The 20,190-nt window shown below is 40.4% G+C and overlaps 1 protein-coding gene and 1 pseudogene across 1 annotated transcript in view; both read right to left on the bottom strand.

The window, feature by feature from the left end:
- Positions 1–11,671, bottom strand: part of LOC124798319 — a 73,783-nt gene extending 62,112 nt beyond the window's left edge. The window contains exon 1 of the mRNA XM_047261659.1: positions 11,548–11,671. Coding sequence (XP_047117615.1) covers positions 11,548–11,622 — 75 coding nt within the window. The 5' untranslated portion in view covers positions 11,623–11,671. The remainder of the gene's footprint in view (positions 1–11,547) is intronic.
- A 6,025-nt stretch (positions 11,672–17,696) lies between these two features.
- On the bottom strand, positions 17,697–17,814 carry LOC124799415 (annotated as a pseudogene).
- Positions 17,815–20,190: the final 2,376 nt, after the last annotated feature.

A 20,190-nucleotide genomic window follows, 5' to 3' on the forward strand; every position in this document is an offset into this window, starting at 1 on the left:
AAAATGTGCCTGCACGATCTATAATTAAAGTGTACGTTCACAGGTAATTTCCAAAATCACATTTCAAAGATTACGTACAAGTAAACGTCACTAAACAGAAGGTTATGTCTAGAGACTTTACTCAGTGTTTCCTTGCGGACTATACAAGGTGATTCAGCTGCCCCTACCGCCGTCGTTTTATGCAACCCGCGATGTTATAGCTGGCCGCCTTAAACTATGTGCAAGCTATTAGTCCTAAAGAAAAAAAATGAGCAGGACAGTTCTGCAGGAAATTTAATGCAGCTAAATTTTGTACTGAGATTCGTTTTCGCTAAAGGACATGGTTTTCGAGTTATTCAAGAAAAACGTAAAAAAGTGACGTTCAAATGCATCTCCACCCCACACTCATCCCCCATCAGTAAGGATCTCTTGTTTTGGCCCTATTCTAATACTTGTGCCACTCCCTCCTAGCACTGAAAAAAAATTTCCGATTACACGAAATCCTCCCAACCTCTTTTGGTCGCTATTGATTGGGCTATTACTCCAACAGCATAGTCGGCTACTTTGTAAACTTTATTACTTTACACCTACCCGTGAGGGTAATGAACGTAAAACGTTATGCCAAAACTTATTAACACCACAAGTCGATTCAAACCTAACCCTCACAAGAACAGTAGCTTCGTAGTCAGAAGGCCTGATGGGTAGCTCTGCACCAGGCGAGACACGTGAGTTTTGTGCTGCCATACAGATAAGTGGTTTAGACTGTAATAAAACTCAGTTTAGTTCAGGAAACTAGTTTAATAGGTGTATTAGTGTGTTTTGCAAGCTTACTATTAAAGGTATTATTGCAGAAAACGCGAAAGGAACATAAAGTAAGGTTACGATCGTCTTCTCGCATACATTTTAGGGCAGAAAAACTTATAGAATCTCATTTAATTGTTCTGTTCCGTTCCAGCAAGTTAAGAAAAGGGTATCCCTTTGATGTCTGACTCTTATTTTGCGAAACACAGTGTAAATTTTAAGTTCCGGTATTTGGAAAATTTGCACATACGGTAGTAGCTTTGTTTACATACAGTTGCGAATAGGCCTAATTTTGGTAAACGTGTTTTTCTTCTTTTTTCGGTAATCTAACTTATTGTCACTAAAATAGTTTGTTTACGTGCAATTGAGACTAGGCCTAATCTTTCATAAACGTGTTTTCTTGTTTTTCAGTAATTTAATTTGACTTATTCTCGCTAAAGTAAGATTTTTACCATGAGTGTAAACTGCCTGACGTGCCGTAGAATTGTTAGCTCCGGGGTTTGGTGTGATGACTGCAGTAGTTTTTTCCATTGGGGTGACTATAGCGGCGTAGGAAATGGGGAAGTGGATCAGACTCATCAGTGCTTCTGTAGGATATGCAGCAGAGATAGGAAAGTAGTGGAACAGGAGGGGAAAATTGCTGTCCTTCAGGCACAGTTAGAGCAGGCTAGGGAAGATCTGAACAGGTTAAGGAGGGAGAAGGGTAAAGAGAGGTGGGAAGTGGCAACAGGTAACTGGAGGAACAGAGATAGAACTTTTTCAGACAGCTTTGTGGTGAATGTGAAGAATAAGTTGATCTGTTGCCTCAGTTAGAAACTCATGAGCGTCAGACATAGGTAGCTGTAGAGAGGTCGCAACAAACTTTCAGTAGAAAATTGAATAAGAATGTAGGGAAGTCAGCAAAGAGAAAGAAAGTTTTGTTGGTAGGTAGTTCACCTGCCAGAGGTGTAGGCCAACTTTTCCAGGATCAGTTAGGATCAGAATACCAGGTCAACAACGTAGTGCTGGTCTGGGTCAGGTGACAGAGGATTTAGATTCACTCTGTAAAGATTTTACCAAGGAAGACACCATGGTTATTGTGGGTGGGCTGGGCAATAGTATTAACACATATCCTGGGTACAATTTCGAGTGTTACCTGGCAAAGATTGCATCAGCAACGATACATACCAGTGTTAAGTTTGTGTCTGTTCTGAGTCGCCATGACCAACCTCATTTAAACTCTTCTCTCGGGAGAGTTAATTTAGAGTTGGAACGGCTACTTGGGTTGGGTGCAGGGTCACATATTTGTTTGGTTCCTGTTGATTCTCTCAGTAGGTGGGATTATAGTAGACATGGCCTACACTTCAACAGGAAAGGAAAGGGTAAACTGGCTGGGCTAATACCAGGAAATGTAAGGGGGAGGCACTGCCATGAGTGGTAATGTACCAGTGGTCATAGGTGTTGGATTAGTATCTTTTTTAAGATAGGTAGGACAGAACGAAGTCAAGTTCTGAGAGAAGTAAAGATTGAAACGAACCTTCAGTTTGAGAAAGAAATCAAACAGAATAATCCTGGCACATTGGATCAGCAAACACAGCTGTTGGTTAAAAATTTACAGCAATCAGCAGAAATTTTATTTCTACCCAATTTCATCTCTGTAAATATGAAATGCCAACTATCTTTAGTACATCAAAATATTCGAGGGCTTAGAACTAAAATTAATGAACTACTTATGTGCATTGATGAATTAGAGTGATCGAACCCAGTTGATATAATCTGACTCCATGTGACCACTGGTATAGATATGTTAAACCTTACAGAATTTAAGTTGGCCTCTTACTTCTGTAGACAAAATATGGAGAAAGGAGGAGTTGCCACATTTGTTAAAAACAGTTTTAAATTTAAGAATATTGACATAAATAAATTTTGCTTAGAGCAGCACTTAGAAGCATGTACAACAGAGATAGAATTTCATAATATGTCCCTTATAACAGTAGCCATATACAGAGTGCCTTCAGGAAATTTCAACCTGTTTATAAACGGCCTTGAAGATTTATTTTCTCATCTAAAATTAGAAAACAAAGAACTAGTGGTTGCTGGTGATTTTAATATATATGTCCAGAAAAACACTGTCAGTGAACAGTTACTGAAATCAGTTACATCGTCATTCAATTTAATTTTTACTGTAAATTTCCCAATTAGGGTATACAAATATTCTAAGACTGTCATTGATAATATCTTTATACAAAATTCTAGGCAACTAAGCCACATTACAAAACCAGTAGTAAATGAGCTATCTGACCAGGACATGCAACATCTAACATTAAATTTTGAAAATTGTCAGGTTAAAACATCTATCAGAACTGAGTACAGAAGGCCAATAAAACAGTCGAAAACAGAAATTTAGGAGACTGCTCAAAGAAATTATTTGGATGGATATTTACAGCATCCAAGACACAAACGGAAAATACAAAACATTCATTAATAAAGTTAGCACCTTATCTGAAAATTGTTTTCCCCTGAAGGTAACTCAAATTAAGCAGAAGTCTAATAAGAAACCATGGATCACACAAGGGATAAAGATATCATGTGAGACAAAAAGGAAACTCTATCTGATGTGTATGGACATCTTTGATACTAACGTTACAGCTCATTACAAAAATTACTGCAAAATATTCAAGAAGGTTATCCAGAAATCTAAACACCTGCATTATGAGAAGAAGATAAATACATCCAGCAATAAAATAAAAACAATATGGGATATAGTTAAGTCAGAAGCAGGTAGGGCCAGAAACGAGGAGGAACAAAAAGCTCTAAAAATAAGAGAAACCCTGGTAACAAATGCATGTTGTGTTACAAACCATTTAAACAAGTATTTTGTCTCTGTTACTGATAGCATGTGGTTGTTAGGTTCAGTGAATAATGCAATGGAATATCTGAGACCAGTGCACACAAGCAATCTCAGTAAAATGGAATTGATGCTTACTTCACCCAAAGAAGTAGAATCCATCATAAAGTTCTCGAAATCAAAGCATTCTAGTGGTTATGATATCACATCAACGAAGTTAACAAAAGAGTGTGTATATGAGCTTAGTCATATCTTAACTTATTTGTGTAATCAATTACTTATCACAGGAACATTCCTGGACTGCCTTAAATATGCTGAAGTTATACCTCTCCACAAGAAAGAGGACAAAGAAAGGCCATCAACTTACTGACCAATCTCACTTTCGCTAGCTTTTTCAAAAACCTTAGAAAAGAATATGTTCAAGCATTTACTTAAGCACCTTAGCGAAAATAACATACTGTCAAAATGACAGTTTGGGTTTCATAAGAATTCTGATATTGGAAAGGATATTTACACTTACAATGAAAAGTCCTTAATTCATTAGACAAAAAACTAGAGGCAGCTGGCATATTCTGTGACCTGTCAAAGGCTTTTGACTTTATGAATCACAGCATTCTTTTAAGTAAATTAAAATATTATGGCATCACTGGTAGTGCTGCAAAGTGGTTTCAATCATATCTTACTAATAGAAAACAAAGTGTGTCATTATGTAACACTACAGCAGTAGGTAATCAGACATTATCTGACTGGGAAGGAATTACATGTGGTGTTCCCCAAGGTTCCATACTAGGTCCATGACATTTTATTGTTTATATTAATGACCAGTCATCTGTTACATTACCGAATGCCAAGTTTGTCTTATTTGCAGATGATACAAACATTGCAATAAATAGTAAATCAAATATAAATTTAGAAAGGGCAGCTAATCAAATTTTTACTGACATTAGTAAGTGGATCATAGCTAACTCACTGTCATTAAACTTTGAAAAGACCCACTATATGCAGTTCAGAACTTCCAAGAGATTTTCTTTTAGTGTGTATATAATATATGATGATATCAAAATAGAAGTTGAGAGTGTAAAATTCTTGAGATTACAACTTGATAGTAAATTCAGTTGGGAGCTACATACTAATGGACTGCTAAAGAACCTAAATAAGTCTGTGTTTGCAATTCAAATGATGTCAGACATAGGAGATATAAATATCTAAAAAACTGGCATATTTTGCTTATTTTCAGTCCATTATGTCATATGGTACCATATTTTGGGGTAACTCCACAAACCAAGAAAAAATTTTTAGAGTACAGAAACATATAATAAGAGTAATGTGTAGTGTAAATCCAAGAACATCATGTGGAAACCTATTCAAAGAATTGAGCATACTAACCACAGCTTCTCAGTATATTTATTCCTTAATGAAGTTTGTTGTAAATAATACATCTCTTTTTCCAACTAACTCCTTAGTACACAGTATCAATATTAGGAGTAAGAACAATATACATAAAGATTTAAAATCACTTACTCTTGCCCAGAAAGGAGTCCAGTATTCAGCAACGCATATTTTTGATAAGTTACCAGCAACCATTAAGAGTTTAGTTTCAGACAATGCACAATTTAAACATAACTTAAAAGATTTTTGGTGGCCAACTCCTTCTATTCCATCCATGAATTTCTCAACAAGTGCAGTAGACCATTTTAATGAAAATTTATTATACTTTAATTTTTGACAATACTTGGTTGTAACAGCCATGTAACTACCTACCATGTGAATAATGGATGTATGGAAAGCAGATGCAAGTCTTAAGTCTGTAAATAGTGGAAGTTTAATTTTAAATCTTGTACATAATTTGACTGTTCTTAACTGAGGATCATTGAAATTAATAATTTACTTTAATTTTTGACAATAGTTGGTTGTAATAGCCAAGTAACTAGCTACTGTGTTAATGATGGATTTAATGAAAGCAGATATAAGTATTAAGCCTGTAAAAATTAGAAGTTTAATTTTAATTCATGTACATAATTTTACTGTTTATTGACTGAGGATCATTAAAATTAATGAAACTCAAGTTTTTATAATTATATTTTTGTAATGTGTTTATCTGAAATGTTCCACACCCAGGAGGATCCCTTCTTTTGTGGATCTATGGAACGAATAATTAATCTAATCTAATACAACGATGAACTTATTTATTTTCTGCTGTTAAAACTCATGAAACTGTTAGGAAAAATGTACACAAACGTCAATTTTAGAATTTGTAAATGCTCCACTAAGCTAGTGGCGTAATAAGGCCAGATAATGAGGACGAAAAAGGGTCGAATGAGGAAAATAATTCATGCAGTGGCAAATATTTGTACAATGATGGAAGAGAGTGTCATGAATAACACCCTAGAAATTCTGTCTGGTCAGCACTGAATGTGGGTGCCTTTGAAGGTCACTTCTGCACGTTTTTCTTGAATAACTCGACAACTACAGCCGCTATCGAAAACATATCGTAGTACAGTATGTAACTACATTAAATTTTCTACAAAGAATCTTTATTTATTTCTTTTGTAGGACTAATAGTTTACGTGTAGCAAGCAACAGAATACGAAAATCTCGCGCGTGGTTTGTGAAAACCAGCTACAACATTGCGGGTAGCATCAAATGACAGCGGCAGGGGCAGCTAAATCAACCTATTTATTGCGATAAATCGAGAAGATTACTCCAGTTATGGCAGAAGAAAGGCAGCAGTTTCTTGAAAACAAATAGCATTTCAGTTGATTTTTCTATTGGTTTTTCGCAATCTCATGAATCTGAGGCAAAATTCGTGACATGCTGCTTTTATAACGCTTATAACTGTTTTATGTAATTCTTAATAATTAGAAGAAAGAATATAATTGCATAGGCTTCTGCGGCCAACTTCTCATTCGCCGGTGACCACCGATCATGGCACATAATACAAGAGCCAACACACAACAGTGGTTACGCTGCTCTCCACCGCAGTAACCTATTAAAATAAAGTTCCCTCTCCTTCTTCTTTAAGCGACCAACGAAATGAACAATCTTTTTAATTTTATGAGGTAACTGCCTGCGCAATGAACAGTAATAACAAAATATAAGGAACAGTGCATAGCTAGAACGCACCAATAGACACTGAAGAAGACCGCTGCAACCGTGGCCGCAAAGTTGATTTTCTCCAGCACTAGTTTTACACAATATGACGCGGTACCGTACCCAGCAAACTTTTAGGTCAACAATAAGAAAGAAATTGATAGTTATGGATACTGCTCATGATCACCTTCATCATGCAATAGGCCCTTCGACTTTCTGGGAACTTGACTTTCCATATTCTCTCTGGACAGCCTACGCTAAAGAACTTTAGGTTTATACCTGCAAACCGATCTCGGCAAGCATATATCGCTCACCCTTTCTGTAACAGATCTCCGACTCTGACGATAATCTTAGATTTTGTCATTTTGTAAGATACCATTTTAGACTAGGGATCTCAATTGTATATCCACTGAAGAGCCAAAGAAACTGGTACACCTACCTAATATAGTGTAGGGTCCCCGCGAGCACGTCTCTTCTGAACAGCACGTTGTAAGGCATCCCAGATATGCTCACTAATGTTCATATCTGGGAGTTTGGCGGCCAGCGGAAGTGTTTATACTCAGAAGAGTGTTCCTTGGGCCACTCTGTAGCAATATGGATGTGTTGGGTACCGCATTGTCCTTCTAGAATTGCCCAAATCCATCGGAATGCACAATTGACATGAATTGATACAGGTGATCAGACAGGATGCTTACGTACGTGTCACCTGTCACAGTCGTGCCTACGCATATCAGTGGTCTCATATCACTCCAACTGCACACACCTCACACCATTACTGAGCCTCCACTAGCTTGAACAGTCCGCTGCTGACATAAAGGATCCATGGATCCACGAGGTTGTCTCCATACTCGTACACATCCATCCGCTCGATACAATCTCGATACGAGACTCGTCCGACTAGGCAACATGTTTCCAGTCATCAACAGTCCAATGTCGATGTTGACGGGCCGAGGGGAAGCGTAAAGCTTTGTGTCGTGCAATCATCAAGGGTAAACGAGTGGGACTTCAGCTCCGAAAGCCCATATCGATGATGTTTCGTTGAATGGTTCGCACGCTGACACTTGTTGATGGCCGAGCATTGAAATCTGCAGCAATTTGCGGAAGGGTTGTACTTCTGTCGTTGAATGATTCTCTTGTGTTGTCGTTGGTCACGTTCTTGCAGGATCTTTCTCCGGCCGCAGCGATGACAGAGATTTGATGTTTTACCGGATTCCTGATATTCACGTTACGGTCGTGTAATGGTCTTACGGGAAAATCCCCACTTCATCGCTACCTCGGAGATACTGTGTCCCATCGCTCGTGCACCAACTACAACACCACGTTCAAACTCACTTGAATCTTGATAACCTGCCTTTGTAGCAGCAGTAACCGATCTAACGATTGCGCCAGGGACTTGTCTTATGTAGGCGTTACCGACCGTAGCGTCGCATTCTGCCCCTGTTTACATATCCCTGTATTTGAATACGCATGCCTATACCAGTTTCTTTGGCACTTATACATATATTCCTTTTACTTCCACTGAACAAGCTGACCAGCTTCTCATTAGAGATTATTTTTTTCTGTGAGTCAATGTTGTGTTGCATTCGTATTATGGAGCCAGGCGGAGTGGAGGTCAAGGCTGAGGCATCTAACGAGAACAGTTAAGAATACGTCCCGCAGATCCTGTCGGACTTCAACGCCACCGCTCGACGTCACAAGTAAAAAATAAATTTCAGCTGGCCTCTTAGCACTAAAGACTGTTAGTGTAAGGGCTACTATAAAGAATCGAAGCATTGCTCATTCGTCCGTTTTAGACACTATGTGAGATTATTCATGAAATATAAGCCTGAGACTTCTAAATTACTTTACGGTAAAGTCCGCGAATGAGCGTGATACGGATTTCAGATGTCGACTAGGGTGTTCGAGTCTAATATGTAAAACATTTTTGTAAAGAATACGGGTTATAAGGAGCTACATCTGAAAAGGATAGAAGTTAGTCTTATATTTTATTTTGTAGATATAAAAGTGGAGTAGCCATATAAAATTTGCTCCAATTTTGGTTTTTCTTCTTTCGAGTAGGAAATGTAGGTTGGAGATGGCCAGAGAATCAGTGTTATTTAAGGCTTTTTTCTATGACTCAATATGATATCAATTTTAAGTTTTAGGAATAAATAAGCAGTGATGCAGTATCCTTGTATTAATTTTTGTATCTACATTTAAAAAGATTTAAACTATGGTCATGTAGTATTGTAATTAATAGCAGTCAGATACGATCCATTTTAAAATACAAATCAAAAGGTTTTATATTGGTTTTGGGAAGTGAATAAAGGAAATTAATCCTTTTTTGTGCAAACTAATACGAGGTATAATACTGGCAGCTAACGGGACAAAATGTTGTCGCAATCCAAAGTCGTATTAGGCATTATTTAAGTTAAAACTATAATCTGTTCACCTTTACTTAGGGAATTCTGAGGTGGTGATAACAGTTATGATGACTTCCGTTAATACGAGATCGCATTGCACTCGGCGTGTCTTGTCGATGAAGTAATAAAAAATCAGAGTGATTAATCCTACCATAGTTCAGCAATTATCACTCGATGGCATTAAGTTTAACAATTGTAGAATTTAGGCTTCATAGGAAACTATAATTTTAACCGGCTACGACAATATTGCTCCCACCCCAGGGCGTATCGGACACCTTCTTGTAGCAAATACAGGGCAAAATTTTACAAATGCTACTGTGACGTAATTAATTCTACTCGTCACTGACGCGTCACGCAGCCATCATTAGGGCAAGAAAGAAACGATATCTGATAATTTAAGCTACATATGTTGATTATCTTCCGTATGTCTTCATTTCTTTTCCTATCCCTCTTCATCACTCTCCACAACTGATTGAAGAAATCACACTTCAAAGGTTTTTACCTACTTGTACCCTGTTGTGCCTTTTACGGTGGTCCCACGCTTCTGCCCCGTGTAAAGTTGTTGTTGCCGCAGTAATCTTGTATAACTTCAGTGTTCTTTCCTTCCTTGGTTGTTTCTTAGTATTCTTCTTGTTGTACTACACATCTCGTTAAATTTTTCAATTATCTTTCCAATACCAAGTTCTCCAAAAGGTGGAATGTATGACCACGGATAGTAAATTGGCTAGCCTGGTTAACGAACTGGTTATTAATAACCGACGAACAGGACGACAAAATGCCATGTACTCCTTTTTATGCAATAAAATTTCAAAATTGTGCTGTTTCGTTACTTCTTTCAGTTCTTGAAACCGAGCTCGCTGTAACATATCCTCAGAACCTGAAACTAGAATGGAAAAACTGGTAGCTCTCCGCGGGGTACATCAGTCTGGATTCCGAAGAAATGTAGGAACAAGCGAGGCAATACTGATCGTACGGCTTATCTTAGAAGACAGGTTAAGGAAAGGCAAACCTACGTTCATAGCATTTGTAGACTTAGAGAAAGCTAATGACATTGTTGACTAGAATACTCTCCTTGAAATTCTGAACGTAGCTGAAGTAAAATACAAGGAGCGAAAGGCTATTTACAATTTGTACAGAAACCAGTCGGAGTTATAAAAGTCGAGAGGCATGAAAGGGAAGCAGTGGTTGAGAAGGGACTGAGACAGAATTGTAGCTTATCCTCGATGTTATTCAGTCACTACACTGAACAAGCAGTAAAGGAAGCCAAAGAAAAATTTAGAGTAGGAATTGAAGTACAGAGAAAAGAAATAAAAACATTAGGGTTTGCCAATGACAATGTATCTCTGGCAGAGACAGCAAAGGGCTTGGAAGAGCAGTTAAACTGGATGGGCAGTGTCTTGAAAGGAGGATATAAATTGAACAAAAACAAAAGCAAAATAAAGATAATAGAATGTAATCGAATTAAATCTGGTGATGCTGATGGTATTAAACTAGGAAACGAAACATTTAAAGTAGTAGATGAGTTTTGCTATTTGGGCAGTAAAATAACCGATAATGGCGGAAGTAGAGAGGATATAAAATGTAGACGCATTAGCAAGAGAAGCATTTCTGAAGAAGAGAAATTTGTTAAAATCGAATTTAGATTTAAGTGTTAGGAAATCTTTTCCTAAAGTATATGTCTGTAGTGTTGCCATGTATGGAAGCGAAGCGTGGACAAGAAACAGTTTAGCCAAGAAGAGAATAGAAGCTTTCGAAGTGTGTGGTGCTACAGAAGAAGGTGAAAGATCAGGTGAGTAGATCATGTAACTAATGAGGAGGTATGGAACAGAATTGGGGAAATAAGAAATTTGTGGCACAACTAGACCAAAAGAAGGAATCGGTTGATAGGGCGCATTCTGAGACATCAAGAGGTCATCAGTTTAGTATTGGAGGAAAGTGGGGGGGGGGGGGAGGGGGGGGGTAAAAATCGCAGAGGGAGACCAAGAGATGAATACAGTAAGCAGATTCAAAAGGATGTAGATTGTAGCAGTTATTAGTAGATGAAGAGGCACAGGATAGACCTGCATGAATCCAGTCTTCGGACTGAAGACCACAACGACAATAACCGTACCGTAGACAAGCAAGAGCGTCAAACAAAGCTGTTGCTGTTATTGTCTAATCCTAACTGGGCAGTCTTTGTTTTCCATTTTCGAAGAACGTAGTAAACGCATAAATTAAATGTAGATTTCGCATTATGCTCGTAGGCGACTGATGTCGGTTGGAAACGAAACACGCAAAAATCAGATTAAAAAGTAATTTGGTAGTGTCCGCTAGGGCAAAATTATAAATGTTGGACAAAGATACTCCAACAGAAACAGCTATATAATCACGTAAATCTTTATTGCACTCTTGCACTCTATTGGGAGGCATAAAGCCACTGAAAAAATGCATTTACGGATTTTTACTCACCAAGCAACCCACGAATCCGCTCTGGAGCGCCAGTAACGTGGCGGGGGCCAGGAAGAGCATGGCGAATCTGTCCATCGCTGCAGCGTCCAGTGCACGAAGGCTTCTGGCTTCCGCTGGTCCGAGGGAGCCGCTGTCTGTTTAACACGTCCGTGCCGACCGGATATCGCCCTGTGCACGTGATAACCATCGAGGAAACGAAGTTTCCGCTTTGGACAGCCACAGTTGGTCATTAATTCAGCTACTGAATGGGCCGTGGAGTAAAAGCGCGCACATGACACAGGTGATCATATCTGCCCAATTAATTTTTTGTGGATTACAATTTTTAACGTAGATGTGTCATTATAGCCTGACATTTAGAACGTTCCCTAAAAAAAATTGGAAAAAAGCTGGAGAGATGCTGTAAACTGGGAAAGTATTGCGAGTGTGGAAATAAGCAAACAGAACTAAAATTTAGTCACCCCCCCAGCAGATATCGCGCTAATACCGTGTAACACCGCCTCTAATCTTGATAATGGGCTCTGTTCGGCGTAGAAGAGAATCCACAAGTCTTCAGGTATGCCACATCTCGCCCTTTAACTCCTGGCTACGTATACATCAGTGCACAATGGTGGTGCCTCCAGTGCTAACGATGTACTATATATAAGGCGATTGCATCATAATGTTACAGCCTTTCAGGGATGATGGAGAAGGGTAAATGTATGCATCTGAGGTCAGGAATCGTGGTCCAGAAACTACTAAGTAGAATATTATATGCGGAAATCGATCTGACACCTCTGGCAGAAGAGCTTTTCTACAGCACTCTCTTTGCTTTAAATACTTCAGGAGGAGACAGTATGGACGGAAACAAGAAAAAAAATATCAAGTAAAGATGGGCTCTAAAATGGGTACCTAAAGTGCTATGAGCAACTGTTCAGTAGAAGAAATATGTTTCGCAGCAGCAATGATGAGCAAGTGCTCCTGGCTCTTACGGTATGCACTTTAGAACCAATGTTTACTACACTACTGGCCATTAAAATTTCTACACCAAGAAGAAATGCAGATTATAAACAGGTATTCATTGGACAAATATACTAGAACTGACATGTGATTACATTTTCACGCAATTTCGGTGCATAGATCCTGAGAAATCAGTGCCCAGAACAACCACCTCTGGCCGTAATGACGGCCTTGATACGCCTGAGCATTGAGTCAAAAAGAGCTTGGATGACGTGTACAGGTACAGCTGCCCATGCAGCTTCAACACGATACCACAGTTCATCAAGAGTAGTGACTGGCGTATTGTGACGAGCCAGTTGCTCGGCCACCATTGACCAGACGTCTTCAATTGGTGAGAGATCTAGAGAATGTGCTGGCCAGGGCAGCAGTCGAACATTTTCTGTATCCAGAAAGGCCCGTACAGGACCTGCAACATGCAGTCGTGCATTATCCTGCTGAAATGTAGGGTTTCGCAGGGATCGAATGAAGGGTAGAGCCACGGTCGTAACACATCTGAAATGTATTGTCCACTGTTCAAAGTGCAGTCAGTGCGAACAAGAGGTGACCGAGACGTGTAACCAATGGCACCCCATACCATCACGCCGGGTGATACGCCAGTATGGCGATGACGAATACACGCTTCCAATGTGCGTTCACCGCGATGTCTCCAAATACGGATGCGACCATCATGATGCTGTAAACAGAACCTGGATGCATCTGAAAAAATGACGTTTTGCCATTCGTGCACCCAGGTTCGTCGTTGAGTACACCATCACAGGCGCTCCTGTCTGTGATGCACCGTCAAGGATAACCGCAGCCATGGTCTCCGAGCTGATAGTCCATGCTGCTGCAAACGTCGTCGAACAGTTCGTGCAGATGGTTGTTGTCTTGCTAAAGTCTCCATCTGTTGACTCAGGGATCGAGATGTGGCTGTACGATCCGTTACAGCCATGCGGATAAGATGCCTGTCATCTCGACTGCTAGTGATACGAGGACCGTTGGGATCCAGCACGGCGTTCCGTATTACCCTCCTGAACCCACCGATTCCATATTCTGCTAACAGTCATTGGATCTCGAATAACACGAGCACCAATGTCACGATGCGATAAACCGCAATCGCGATAGGCTACAATCCGACCTTTATCAAAGTCGGAAACGTGATGGTACGCATTTCTCCTCCTTACACGAGGCATCACAACAACGTTTCACCAGGCAACGCCGGTCAACTGCTGTTTGTGTATGATAAATCGGTTGGAAACTTTTCTCATGTCAGCACGTTGTAGGTGTTGCCACCGGCGCCAACCTTGTGTGAATGCTCTGAGAAGCTAATCATTTCCATATCACAGCATCTTCTTCCTGTCGGTTAAATTTCGCGTCTGTAGCAAGTCATCTTCGTAGTGTAGCAATTTTAATGGCCAGTAGTGTAGATTTTTTTCTTTTTTCGCCCATATTACCACATCGCAAAACGTGGAAAACAAAGAGTTTGCGGTAGAAGATGTCCACTACCAGAGATATCAGAACGATTTCCGTTTATATCTTTCGACTCGGTAGTTTTCAGACCAGAATCTCCTATCTCAAATTGATACATTCACCTTTCTCCATCATTACTGAAAGTTTGTAACATTATCACGAAATCATCCTGTAGGTGCGACAGGAGCAGAGTGCTAACGTCAGATACACACATTTGAAGTTTTCTTAGGAAATGCTCGCCAGGGAAACACACGCTGTATATGAGCAGGTGGCATACAGGTCCATCTCTCTTCCACTGCTTACATAAAAGAAGAACAAATATAGTATGTACAATTTTGATGTACAGGAAAGGAACGCCAAAAGCTGAAGCGAAACTGCAAAGATATGGAAGGCACTGAAGTTGCATGATTTAAGATACATGTGTGAGTTGCTGACATGTCATAGAGCTGCAATAAATTCAGGTGTGAAAATGGACTGTCAACTAATACCGAAAATTTTTAAGCGATATGAGTGTTGGATTATAACGTATCTACGGGTGCAGTGGACAAATACGGCATGCTTCGTATCTCACAGGAATGCTTTGCGAAACACTGCAACTATACGACCACCACTTTTTTCAGGCTTTACGTTTGATATGTGCGTGCTAAATTCCCACATTATTTACAAGGTTCCAACCGGAAAGAATAATTCAGTCACCGAATTTCATCACAGCCTCATTCATGAGATTTTAAGAACGTACCACGAGGAGAGGAAAGGATCAGGACGTCGCCGAACACACCAGCAAAATCCATTGTGGCTTCGCGAAAGGCAATTTCCCAGTGCCGCTGAATCGTCAGTAAGACAACAAGGACCTGAAAGGAGATCCATCATACGCAAGGAGAACAAGAAACGGAAGGAATCTCTGTACTGCTATAACTAATATGATGCGGGACTGTGTGTTGCGCCTTGTTTCGAAACATATCACACAAAAGAAATTTGACGGAGTGTCACATTTTATTAAGACTGTCACTGCACGGAAGATAACGGAGGAGCCCCGTCATGCTATTGTTAAGGAGAGAATTTGTTACTCGAGACGAAGGTTGAATGCCATTTCAGAAGAAGTGTTTTACTTACTTCTGAAGATTGCAGCACTTCTCTCTCTCCTGTATCATGGGATTGGGTTGGTGGAGTGACTTCAGCCAAGCTTGATTGTATAGAAAGATGCAAGTTGTCGGCAGATATCAAAATTTGATCGTCTGGTGCCATAACAGCCGTCGCCATAGGGAATAACTACACAATGCTCCGTTGTTAACTTCACGGAGAAGAATTTGGACGATGCGACGCTGTCTGTATTGGATAAAGGACACAACTGTGCACCTACGGCAAGTGCACTGCCCCTGAGAAGTTTTGTGAGTTGTGTTTATGAAGCTGTATGACGCCTTACTGTGGATACTGAAAGCTTCTTCTCAACGCAGTAATATAACCTCTGAAGAAAGGGCTGCACTACAAATCTCCGAGACGTAGTGGTGCAAAAGGCTTGTAAAGGTAACTCAGTTGTTTTCTTCCCTCCTAGCTTGTATTTCGAGAAGATTTTAGGTCTACTTAGTGATACTACGTACAGGAAGAGTGATCACGACCCTACAGAATGTTTGCAACATAAGACGTGTGCACTGCTGAATTCTTCCTCGTTACCTCCACAGACCATTAAGCAGTTAAGACCACATGGCAGCGTACGACCAAGACCGTATGGTCTTCCTAAACTACACAAAGATGGTCTTCCTTTACGGCCTATAGTGAGTAATATTGACACCACACATGATTTAGCCAAACATCTTGCTTTCTTGTTGAGACTATTGGCTGGCAAATGTCCACCTCGTATACGAAACTCAGCCTATTTTTTCAACAGACTGGAGGCTCTCCACCTAAGTAGTTCGTATCTTTGATTGAGTTTTGTTGCAGTATCTCTTTTTACGAAGGTACTTCTTGCTGATTCTTTGGCACTAATTGGTAACAGTTTCAGTCGGGCAGCACTGCTTTGTTTCGGCACACTCTTTCCTCAACATATTTTGTGTCTAACGAAGAATATTTTGAACAGATTGACGGCCTCGCCATGGCCAGCCCCTTGTCTCTCGTGGTGACTAACTCTGTTATGAAGGATTTTTAGGAAATACCAATTGAATCCGCGGTTCTTAAACCAACTGTTTTTTGGAGATGCGTGGATGATACTTTCATAGTGTGGCCCCACAGAGAAGATAAGTTAATGAAGTTTTGCATCATCTTAACTCCATTCGTGAGAACATTCGATTTACTATGGAATTGGAGAAAGATGGTTGTCTCCCATTCCTGGATGTTTTGATTCAACGGAAGAGTGACGGCTCTCTGGAACATTCTGTTTATCGTAAGCCCACTCATAGTGATTTATGCTCGCACTCTGCAAGTTGCCGTAACCCATCCCAAACTATGAGTGTGCTTAAAAGCCTTGTACACAGTGTCGAATGCAGACAGTTTGCCTAAAGAGCTTGCACATCTACGGACAGTGTTTAGAGGCAATGGATACTCGACCCGGCAAAATAACAGGACATTCTCAGCTAAAACCAAAAACCGGGAGTGGACAAAGAGCAGAATCCCCAACAAAGTCCCTAGCTTTTCTTCCCTTCGTTGGAAATATTTCCTTCAAAATAGCAAGAATCATTAGTAATTTTCAGATGAAAGGGATTTTCCGCTCACCATCTATGATTTCGGACTTGCTGGCACCAGCGAAGGATAATTTGTTATTGCGGAAGGCGGGAATTTATAAAATACCTTGCCAGTGTGGTAAAGCCCATGTAGCACAAACAACACTCACAGTGGAAGAACGTTGCACAGAACGTAAACGTGCACTCGCCTTCTGCACCCAACAAGTCTACAATTGTGGAAGATCGTATCTCCAACGGACATTCAGTGGAGTGTAACAAATCATTAATTTTGGCCACAGCAACAACTTTTTGAAACGCCATTATAAAATAATCTGTTGAAGTATGCATCGAGGAAAATCTAATGAACCGTGACAGCGGCTACCAGCTGGAAATGCTTGGAATCCCGTCGACATTTGCTCCACTCGAAGACGCCACAATGTGTGGAATGAAGTTTACGACGACTGGCTGCAATCCCGAAATCTCTTCGAACGTATTTCAGACATACATGATGACATCGCAAGCCAAATATCAAGAGATATTCAATAGGTAGTTCAGTACATAAATGGAGATGAAAATATAATAATAATGAGAGATCGGAATGCAGTTGTAAGGGAAGGAATAAAAGGAAGGTTACAGGAGAATATGGGCTTGGTACCAGGAATAAGAGAGGAGAAAGACTGATTGAGTTCTGCAATAAATTTCACCTAGTAATAGCGAATACTCTGTTCAAGAATCACAAGAGGAGGAGGTACACTTGCAAAAGTCCGGGAGATTTCATTTAGATTACATCATGATGAGGCAGAGACTGTGAAGGCATATATTGTGTTGTGAGGCGTACCAGGAACAGATACAGACTCAGATCACGATGTAGTAGTGAAGAAGCACTCCATCTTCAGGCAACAAGTGGCCCACCGGGACCATCCGACCAGATGAGGCGTGCTCAGCACACCGCTCTCCCGGTCGTTATGATGGTTTTCTTGGACCGGAGCCGCTACTATTCGGTCGAGTAGCTCCTCAATTGGCATCACGAGCTGAGTGCACCCCGAAAAATGACAACAGCGCATGGCGGCCTGGATGGTCACCCATCCAAGTGCCGGCCACGTCCAACAGCGCTTAACTTCGGTGATCTGACGGGAACCGGTGTATCCACTGCGGCAAGGCCGTTGCCAGTAGTGATGAAGAGTAGGTTGAGTTTAAGAGACTAGTCAGGAAGAATCAATGCTCAAATAAATGGAATACTGAATTACTAAGAAATGAATAGATACTTTGAAGTTCCCTAAGGCTATAGATACTGCGATAATGAATAGCTCAGTAGGCAGTTCAGTTGAAGAGAAATGGACAACTCTGAGAAAGGTAGTCGCGGAAGATGGAGAGAAAAACATAGGTACAAGGAAGATAACTGCAAAGAAACCATGAGAAACAGTAGAAATACTTCAGTTGGTCGATGAAAAACGGAAATAAAAGAATGTTCAGGGAAATTCAGGAATACAGAAGAATAAGTCACTTAGGAATGAAATAAATCGGAAATGCAATGAAGCTAAGGCGAAATGTCTGAATTAAAAATGTGAAGAAATCGAAAAAGAAACGATTGTCGGAAGGACTAACTCAGCATACAGAAAAGTCAAAACATCCTTCGGTGAAACAAATAGCAAGGGCGGTAACATTAAGAGAGGAATGTAAATTACACTGTTAAATATAGAAGGGAGGGCAGATAAATAGAAAATGGACATTCAAGGCCTCTATGAGGGGGAAGACTTGTCTGTTGAAGTGCTAGAAGAAGAAACAGGAGCCTATATAGAAGAGACAGGGGATCCAGTATTAGAATCAGAATGTGAAAGAGCTTTTGAAGACTTAAAATCAAATACGACTGCAGGGATATATAATATTCCATCAGAATTTCTAGAATCATCGGGGGAAGTGGCAACAAAACGACTACTCACGTTGGTGTGTAGAATGTATGAATCTGGCAACGTACCATCTGACTTTGAAGAAAATATCAACCACGCAATTCCGAAGACTGCAGCTCATGCGTCCAAGTTGCTGACAAGAATAATATACTGAAGAATGGAAAAGAAAATTGGCTATGTGTCAGATGACAATCAGTTCGGTTTTAGCAAAGGTAGAGTCACCAGAGAGGTAGAAATGGAAGCAAGAATAAAGACAAATCAAAACACGTTCATAGGATACGTTGACCTCGAAAAAGAGTTCGACAATGTAAAGTGCGCAAGATGTTCGAAATTCTAAGAAAAATAAGGGTAAGCTATAGGAAAGACGGTTAATATACAATATGTATGAGAGCCATTAAGGAACAATAAGATTAGCAGACCAAGAACGAAGTGCTCGGATTAAGAAGCGTGTAAAACAGGGATGCAGTCTTTCGCCCATACTGTTGAACCCAAACATCGACGAAGCAATGACGGAAATAAAAGAGAGGTTTCAGAGTCGGATTCAATTTCAGGTTTTAAGGATATCAATGATAAGATTCGCTGATGGCATCGTTATCCTCAGTGAAAGTGAAGAAGAATTACAGGATGTGTTGAATGGAATGAACAGTCTCATGAGTATTGAATATGGACTGAAAGCGAACAGCGAGAAACTTAACATCAGGTTTGGTGATCACGAAGTAGATGAAATTAAGGGATTCTGCTATCTAGGCAGCAAAATACCTCAAGACGGATGAAGCAAGGAAAACATAAAAAGCAAACTAGCAATGGCAAAAACGGCATTCCAGCCAAGAGAAGTCTACTAGTATCAGATACAGACTTTACTTTGAGGAAGAAATTTCTGAGTATGTGCATTTGGAGCACAGCGTTGTATGGCAGTGAAAATGTTGAAAATTAGGTGGACTGATAAGGTATGCAAAGAGGAGGTCCACAGAATCAGCGAGGAAAGGAATGTGTGGAAAACACTGACAAGAAGAAGGGACAAGACTGTAGGACCTCTGTTAAGATATCAGGGAACAACATCCCTGGTACTAGAGGAGGCTGTAGAGAGTAAAAACTGTAGAGGAAGACAGAGATTGGAATTTATCCAGCAAATAACTGGGGACGTAGGTCGCAAGTGTTACCCTCAGATGAAGAAGTTGGCACAGGAGACGAATTCGTGGCGGGCTGCATCAAATCAGTGAGAAGACTTGTGGAAAATAGGAGGTGTCCAACCGATATAGTCACGAGGCGCTGCAGGCGATGTCGTACTGTCAGCAAAGGCACCCGCGTCAGTCGTCTGCAACTATAGTCCATTAAAGCCTAATTTCACCGCAGTGTCCGAACGAATAAGTTCGTCGTATGCACCCCATGGATTTCTTCGGTTGTTTCACCCAGTGTTGCTTGTTAGTTAGCACTGACAATTCTACAGTAACGCTGTTGATTTCGGTCATTACGTGAAGAGCGTCGGCGCTTGCGTTGTCCGCGGTGAGAGGTAGTTGTCCGTGCAATCCGTGACATGGTGCCTTAAACCACGCGGCCACTCCGCGCGGCGGAATGAATGTGTTTTGGATTTTAAAAGACGGGACGTGAATTCCATACACGGTCATAGGCTTGTTCAA

This window comes from Schistocerca piceifrons, chromosome 5 (assembly GCF_021461385.2).
Source record: "Schistocerca piceifrons isolate TAMUIC-IGC-003096 chromosome 5, iqSchPice1.1, whole genome shotgun sequence".
NCBI classification, from domain to species: domain Eukaryota; kingdom Metazoa; phylum Arthropoda; class Insecta; order Orthoptera; family Acrididae; genus Schistocerca; species Schistocerca piceifrons.